General features: G+C 34.8%; 1 protein-coding gene across 3 annotated transcripts; it reads left to right on the top strand.

Annotated features, from left to right (window-relative positions):
- On the top strand, positions 853 to 8,289 carry LOC109227176 (probable trehalose-phosphate phosphatase F). Of its 3 annotated transcripts, none has more exons than XM_019392232.1 (15): positions 853 to 1,036; positions 1,203 to 1,270; positions 5,264 to 5,355; positions 5,441 to 5,545; positions 5,638 to 5,912; positions 6,029 to 6,169; positions 6,246 to 6,317; positions 6,429 to 6,551; positions 6,678 to 6,734; positions 6,832 to 6,933; positions 7,047 to 7,124; positions 7,211 to 7,280; positions 7,383 to 7,453; positions 7,539 to 7,631; positions 7,735 to 8,289. In XM_019392232.1, the coding sequence occupies exons 5-15, from the start codon at positions 5,754 to 5,756 to the stop codon at positions 7,786 to 7,788; spliced, it is 1,020 nt and encodes a 339-aa protein (XP_019247777.1). In that variant the 5' UTR covers positions 853 to 1,036; positions 1,203 to 1,270; positions 5,264 to 5,355; positions 5,441 to 5,545; positions 5,638 to 5,753; the 3' UTR covers positions 7,789 to 8,289. The 3 variants fall into 3 exon arrangements, with proteins under 3 accessions (XP_019247777.1, XP_019247778.1, XP_019247776.1); XM_019392233.1 differs by having other exon boundaries at positions 5,687 to 5,912; XM_019392231.1 differs by lacking the exons at positions 853 to 1,036; positions 1,203 to 1,270; positions 5,264 to 5,355; positions 5,441 to 5,545 and having other exon boundaries at positions 5,553 to 5,912.

Genomic DNA, 8,698 nt, shown 5'->3' on the forward strand with positions numbered 1-8,698 from the left:
CTTTCTCTTTTCTTTCTTCTTTTTTCTTTTCTTCTCTTTTTTTTTTCCTTTTCCTTTCTCCCATATTCGATTTCCTCCATTGATGATGCCTTCTCTATTTTCGTCACCAATTTCACGTGATTTTATTCCCAAAAATCAAACCTACACCACCAAAAGCTTCCTAGCGAGAAGGCTCTAGTTATTCAAATTTGATGATGTTGTTTTCTGTGGAGCTTCAGATCTGAAGGGAACAAGACCTTCAAAATCTGAATAACCATATCCTACTTTCGTCCTATTTAACCACCGACAAAATTTCTTCGATAATTTTCATCTCCTTCAGGTCAGAAGAACCTGTAGGGTTTGTGATAGTAAGTTTAGCAGGAATTCCTGAGTTTTGTCAAGTGAAATTGATGACGAAAATGGAGAAGGCATCAGCAATGGAGGAAATCGGATATGGGAGAAAGAAAAAGAAAAAAAAAAAAGAGAAGAAAAGAAGAAAGAAAAGAGAAGGTAAATAAAAAAAAGTACTAATAAAAAGGAAATAGTGTTTATAATACACTTTAGTACAATTAACGAAAGAGTTAATTAGCTTTTGGTGGATTCCGTGACGGTAAAGGCATATATGGACTAATTATGTAAAGCTAAGGGCATATATGGGCTAAAGTATTAACGAAAGACTAATGTGCTCAATTTTGTATAGTACAAGGGCATATTTGAACCTTTTCCGTATATTATATAGGAGGTTTAAGAAGTCTAAGTAAAAGAAGGAACTGTTAGGCAATTAAGTTTTGAATCTTTTTATAGGCCGTGCATGTCTAAACATTATATACTACCTTGGAACTTTTGCTAATAGTTTTGTGATTCGACGAGCGCAGGAAGAGGTTTTCCTTGTATGGCACGTCGTTTTGGGGGACCTATTTATTTCTCTATAAATACTTGGCCTTTTCCCACCTCCAATTACTTCTCTTCCTAATTAATTTCCTTTCGTTTTTCCTTAATTTCCTTCTTAATTTTCCATTTCATCTATACTCCATTCTTAGGGTTTTCTCATTTCTTGGTACAATTCATTTCTTTCTCTTTCCCTCCTTCCATCTTCTTCTTTCATTTCCCATAAGGAACAATTTTCTTTATTTTCATTTTATTTATTAAAATCTGCATGCTTTTGTTTCTTCTTTTAGTTCATGACTTTGGTTTCTAACAATTCTTCTTGGCCTTCTAATTAGATAATCTACACTGGTTTTTCTGGATTCATGGTTTGCACATTCACATTTTCTTGAGCTCTTTCAACCAGGTATTTAATTTGATGTCGTGTAACTACGATCTTTCTTTTCTCTCTTAATTCAGGTGATCTTTTCTCATGCATTTCTATTAGAATTAGATTTCCCCATAAGTATCTTCATTTGGAACCTCGTGATTTTCCCTTTTCGGAAATTTTTGCATCTTTCGTACCTTTAATAAACGACGATGGCGTACGTTTCTGCGGAGTTTATTTTGACCGATTAAATTTCTGTCTTTTGTACGATCATTAATTAACCATATAGTACTCCTTATTATAGTATGTTTTATCAGCTAATAGTAATTTGACAGCACATAATCCTTGAATTCTTTGTTATATTATTTAAATATTTTAGTCTGTTGGGTGTAGGGGTGTGTATTCGATTTATCGATTCGATTTTTGACCCTTATCGATAATTACTTATCGATTATCGATTTGTACATATGCTTATCGTTATCGTTTCAATAAGGTTTCTTTTTTTTCGATTTCGATTTATCGATTTTGGGGACTTATCGATTCGGTTATCGATTACACCGATAAGAAAATTTGCGGGATTCCACGGAAAGTATATCGCTATAAATGCGCCTAACTAATATGGACAAAAGAAGCTAAAATAAGACGAACACCATTTACAATATAAAAATTGTGTCAACAAGCACATGCAACAAAACTAAAGTAAGGGATCAAATGTATGCCACCAACACTCCAATGGTATAAAAAAACAAAACAAAACAAAAAACATCATCACGGCTAATTCTGTTTTCCATTAATTTGAACTTCATTCCCTTGATCTTTAAATATGATCATTCCTTAAATGTGGTAGAGGAAATAATAGGGTAAGGGACTTAGGGTAAAGGAAAGGGTATAGATTAGGGAAAATAATATTGTATAGCCGCTTTCAAAATAGTAGCGGAATATATACATTCTGTATGTTATATTAATCTACACAAATAGGTAATTACTCATTTAACAAGTGTCTACAGTCTAGGGGTGTGCATTCGATTTATCGATTCGATTTTGACCCTTATCGATAATTACTTATCGATTATCGATTTGTACATATGCTTATCGTTATCGTTTCAATAAGGTTTCGATTTTTTTGATTTCGATTTCGATAACAAATAATCGATTCGATTTATCGATAAACCGATTCGAATGCACACCCCTAGTTGGGTGCTGCAAGATATTGAAAATCTTTGATTATGTGTCAATTTCAGAGTGAATTTAAGTTATATATATTGACAAAATATAAAAATGTTTCGCAAATCGCACTATGTAATTTAACTTATTGATTATATTAAGTTACTTATCACATTTACCAAGTTCTTAATTATTGTTTATAATAAAGATTTCACTACAATTATCTTATAAGTGACCTAATTAAATTAATATCTTTTATCTGTCATGTTTTAGCGCGGAAAATGGAACTACCCTTAAATATAGAGTCAGCTGATTCTTATTCACGCCCTCCTATGTGTACTGTACATTTTTCAAATATTCTTTCAAGTCAACTGCAGGGAGTTTAAATTTTATTACGTGGTAGACAACAATCTTTACAGTTAAGTACTACCGGTTTAATAGTTTCATATCTTGCCCAGGTATTTCTCTCATTCATTTTTATTTATTGTTTTTTGTCAGGGATTCTTATACTTAGACTTGTATTATTACAATTGTTTCTTTTGCCTCACTTTTCTTGTTATCGTTTTGTTGTTGGCACTGTTTCGTGTTATTATTTTCTTTTCAACAAATAATGTGACTATGCTTCTCCCGAGTCGAGGGTCTATCGAAAACAAGCTCTTTACCTTCACAAGGTAGGATTAAGGCGGCGTACACACTACCCTCCCCAAACCCCACTTATAAAATTACACTGGGTTTGTTGTTATTGTTGTTGGTCAGGGATTCTTATGAGCCATGCTTAAATTTATCAGCTTCTCCTAATTTTCGTGGCTGAATTGGTGTAAATAAAGTTGTAGAGAGGTTTAGTTCAATAAAGTTTCTTCCCATTAAAGGCAAAGAGTATTAATGATTAACTTTATGCTTTGTGGCTACCTAAGTTGCTCCGACATGGCAGTTTAGGTGCCGCACCCGTGTTGACACGACACTAGTATGGGGGTGGGTATGGGATCCGTAACGGATCTGGTCAAACAATTTTGGGTACTTTGACCACGGCATATGAAAAAATTCGAGACGAGATACAATTTGATTCCCGAAATCAGAACCAAAACTAGGGTAAATTGAAAAAATAGCATACTTTATCTAGAAAATCAATCCCTTATTTATTTACAACTTGAAAATAGAAAATAATCCACAATTTACAAGCTATACGTAAGTATTCCACAAAATTTCTCATAATTTACAGATATTTTTATATTTTTGAATTATTTTTAGCCGGATCCCCCCACTCATATCCGTACTAGGATCCGTATCCCCGAATCTTAGAATCTACATCTCGAAGGATTTGACCTCTAGATCCGCACCCGTGTCCGAGCAACTTAGGTGGCTACTAGCGCAAGTGTTCATGTTTGTCACAAGTATAATATTTTGCCTTTTTACTTTTGGTGGGAAAAATGGAATATCTCCCAATCTAGTGGAGGATGCATGACAAAATCCATTCTTAATGAATCCTAATCTTTTGTGGTTTCCTTGTGGTTTTAATTTCATGAATATGAGTGAAAGTAGGAAAGTTTTGTTTGTTGTGTAAGGAGTCGCTTGGTTGGGAAACAAGTTATACCGGGATTAGTTATTCCAACCTTCCACAGGGATAAAAGTAACATTATGATCCCGGGATAGCTAATCCCGGGATTAGTTATACCGTGATTTTATTCCAACCAAACGTGGGAGAGAAACTCATCTCAAATTTAATCCGGAAATTAATTATCCCTTAACCCTTGTACCATACGAGCCTTAGATATCTTAGGTGAAAAAGTCTGAAATGCACCTTATAATGTTCTTCACATATACCTTTAGTGGAACTTAGGCTGAAAGAAGTTCATTCGATGTATAGGATTTAGACATGTGGTTCTAAGTGTAGAGTGTGAGTTCTGAAATATATTCAGCTCAATCTATACCTATATCTATACTTGTCTTCACACACACACACACACGCATGCAAAGCCGATATATAGGATTTTAGAGGATAACTGCTGAACCACCAGAACACCTCTGGATCATACGCTAAATGTGTATACATATATCCTATCGAGGGAATTGAGTCTCTTGAGCTTCGGTTACCAGATAAACAATTGGATACATTTCAATTAATAAAATGGTTATTAATACTCTTTGACGTTTGGTTCAAAATCCTGAAAGATCAATCTTTTTTTATGAAAATTCATAATGATTATTAGGCTTCCGCCACTGTTTAGTGTAAGATCAATCTCTTAGAATGATCCTTTTACCATTAGAAGGTCCACCTATAACAACAGATTAACCAATAAAACTGGTCAATTGGTGAGAAAGAAATTTTATTTCTACTTGAATACTAGCCGCAACTACCGTTGTGATAGAAATGGAATCTTTCACACCCTTTGTAGAACAACAGGACAGTAAGACATCATACATCCCGTAGGACATGTATTGAGATAGTTGTGCAAAGTAAAATCTTATCTCAGGATTTTTTGTTCTGGTCTTCTGTTTTCTTCGATCTGCAAATAGTTTTGAAGCCAACCAACAAAATGCCTTCCAAATTAGAGCACTGATAATATAATGTTGTGTCCATATTGAGATAAGGGTTGGGGTGCAATTTTTTCCTCTGTTGATATAACTTACAATTTTCATTCGTTAATAGTACAAGATTCTTTTTTGTTAAGTGTTACTATAACATAGTTTAGTCAATACTTTTGCCTCCAATGGTTTTCTAGATTTTAGTAAGACCATGACATGTATAGGTTGTTTATATGCTCCAAATTGAGTGTTACTATAACTTTGTTTAGTCAATACTTTTGCCTCCAATGGTTTTCTAGATATAATAAGACCATCACATGTATAGGTTTGGTTTCTTCTCTTCAGGTAGAAAGCACAGAGGCCTTAACTAGTATCAAAATTCTGAGCCAAAAGTGTTTTGTTCCCTAAATGCAGTGCAGTGCGCCTCTGGAAATGAGGTACTTGCACAGATGAATTTATATAAGTGGCTCAATACAACACTAATTTTAGAATCATGGCGCCTGAAAATTTATGATTGTCCAGATTTCAGGAAGCCTGTGATTGATGGACAGCATATGCAGCAGCAGCAAGAAGAAAAAGTTAAAGAGGTGGTTTTTCGTTGACAAAAGGGTGGGATAGAAAGATTAGGTACTCCATACACCTACTAATATTCAGTGATCTTCTACATAACGTAATAAAATTCAGTTAAATTCTGAGACATTGAATGGACTTGAATTCAGCGAAAGCTTCTTCTATTCTTACGGATACTTCACTGATAAACAAGTCTAGATTTCGGATCCATTCAAATTATTGCCTTATTCACAATCGGGAGCCTTCAATCTCCACTAGCGTGCTAATGATTCCGAGAAAGAAGCCAGGGAAGATTGATGATGTTCGTTCTAATGGTTGGCTTGATGCAATGAAGTCTTCTTCGCCTCCTAGTAAGAAGGTTCAAAAGGAAGTAGACGTCAAGGATTATTCAGATGATAGTGATATTGTTTACTGCTCTTGGATGGTATGCTAGATATTTTCATTGTTTTCCTAATTTTGCACACCTGTCTATCCGCATAGACAGAGTGAATGTCAAATATGTTATAATCAATCGTCTCTTCTCCTGTTGTTTGTTTGCAGTTCAAGTATCCATCAGCTCTTAACTCCTTTCAGCAAATTGTTAGCCATGCAAAGAATAAACAGATTGTTATCTTTTTAGACTACGATGGGACTCTTTCCCCAATTGTAGATGACCCTGACCGTGCTTTTATCTCCGCTGATGTAAGTAACTCCAACTTTTTCCTTATTGCAAGTGAGAAGCTTACCTGCAGATGAAAAGAAATTAAAAATCCTGCAGATGCGTTCAGCTGTCAGGGATGTTGCCAAGTATTTCCCTACAGCCATCATCAGTGGAAGAAGCCGTGATAAGGTAAAATTCTTAGATTAACCAGTAATCCAGGTATTGTTAGTGTTTACGCCATCTACTTTCTCAACCTCTTTTCATTTGCAGAAATTGTGATTTATGTTTATTCTGTTTCAGGTTTATCAATTGGTAGGACTGACTGAACTCTCTTATGCTGGTAGTCATGGTATGGACATTATGCTTCCAATCAGAAATGATTTGTGCCGTAATGATTCACTTATTAAATCCATTGACCAGCAGGTATTACAATTTAATTTATGAGAGTCGTAATCTTCATCTATTGCCTTGTAAAGACTGACATTTGTCTCTTTTTACGCATGTCTACCTTACTTTCTAATAACTAGTTCTACTTTACGTTTTGAGCAGGGCAAGGAAGTTAATCTATTCCAGCCTGCTCGTGAATTCTTGCCTATGATTGACGAGGTGTTTTACTTGTTTCTCTAATAAGTAGTGATTGGCACCAAATGACAAAAAATGAATATTATCAGACCTGAACTGAATGAGCTAGACTCTTTTGCAGGTTTTTAGAACCCTTGTCGATAAAACTAAAGAAGTAAAAGGCGTGAAAGTTGAGAACCACAAGTTTTGTGCCTCTGTACATTACCGTAACGTAGATGAGAATGTGAGTCTCATTCCTTGCTGTTTCATGATGTCTCTGAATTCTGAGGTTAAATTTACCTTCGTGACTTATTTCGCAGCCAACTTATGGTGATATGGTTTTCATTTTAAATGCAGAGTTGGCCAGTCGTTGCACAATGCGTCCACGACGTCTTGAAAGAATACCCTCGACTACGACAAACTCATGGCCGGAAGGTTTCTCAATTACTTGATTTTGGTAACATGATTACATACATTATTGTAATTTGTTGAAATCTTGCTTCTTTTTTGTTTTTCAATAGGTTTTAGAGGTCCGTCCTGTAATAGACTGGGACAAAGGAAAAGCAGTTGAGTTTCTGCTTGAATCACTAGGTATGTGAGTGTTGGTTTAGAGCACAGAAAAGTGGTGAAGTCAATAAATTTTAGAATGGATTGTTCTGTCCATGTTTATCAACTATATGCACAACCATGCAGGTTTTCGAAATAGCCATAATGTGCTCCCTATTTATATTGGAGATGATAGAACAGACGAAGATGCATTCAAGGTAATTAATATACAACAGAATCTCATGTCAATACTAGTGGCCTTACCATTTCTTCTGAAATGAAAAGAGTATATTTCAAATCCAGGTTTTGAGGGGGAGATATCAAGGTTATGGGATTCTTGTTTCGGCTGTCCCAAAAGAGAGTAATGCTATCTTCTCTCTCAGGGATACCTCAGAGGTGAGAATATGAAATCAAGCCACATTTTTGTTCTTGATGTCAAGAAATGTAAAGTACTTTCTTGATGTGAAATCTAAAGTCTGCAATTCAAAATCATATGCAGGTCAAAGAATTCTTGAAATCTCTTGCAAAAAATATGGAAAATCAAGAAAATTAAAATAAAAGGAGGGTGAGGGAAGCAGAAGGGATACTATAGATAAGAAACACTACATTAGGTTTCTGGAGTTTTATGAATAAACTGAAGCCATTTCTTTACCATTCTTCCGGTATATCTGTATGGGCCAAAAATTACCATACTTATGTGCGAGCCTAATCGATATTAAGAAAGCCTTTGGAGGCCGCCATATGTTACCAATTTGGTTTCAACGAAGGATGAAGGCGAGGTCGAGGAGTCAACAGAGTTCGAGGTCGAGGACGAGTACTCCCCTTAATAGAGCAGTAACCGCTAGTTTTAGAAATAAGACTTTAAAGAGAATATTTCAGTGAATATTCCTGGACTATATACTATTAGTGTTTTGTGGTTCATGCTACCTTATAAATAGAAAGATATGTAGTTATAGAGGGTGATTGGACACTCATTGTAAGAAACAAGATATTGACATTTTCTGAAGATTCTTGCTTTATTACATATATATACAAAATATACCTTTTCTTTAAATCTATGTCTAACTTTTCTCCCACGATCCGAGGAGAGTCCGAATATTCAAAGGCTCATCAATCATTTATCACTGTCAGGAGGAATATCATAGAATCTCACCCCATTTTTTGTTACCACATTTGCATTTATTTACATAAGTGCCATTAAATATCATTTACTACTATTAATGCTATTCTCTTTCTTCTTGGGCCATTGAACACTATTTATTGTTACATATTTGCTGCCATTGAAACGGAACTTGTGATATTCTACTACGAAAACAATTAAACAATCTTTTGGATATTAATAATGGCTAAGATTAACTATTCTATTAGAAAATTTAATTGTTTAAACCTAGATCTAGATTTATGGTCAAACAGTTTGGTGCCGTCTGTGAGAATTTTCTCAGTCAATTTTCTAGTTTCCACTA

Source organism: Nicotiana attenuata, chromosome 6 (assembly GCF_001879085.1).
Source record: "Nicotiana attenuata strain UT chromosome 6, NIATTr2, whole genome shotgun sequence".
Lineage (NCBI taxonomy): Eukaryota > Viridiplantae > Streptophyta > Magnoliopsida > Solanales > Solanaceae > Nicotiana > Nicotiana attenuata.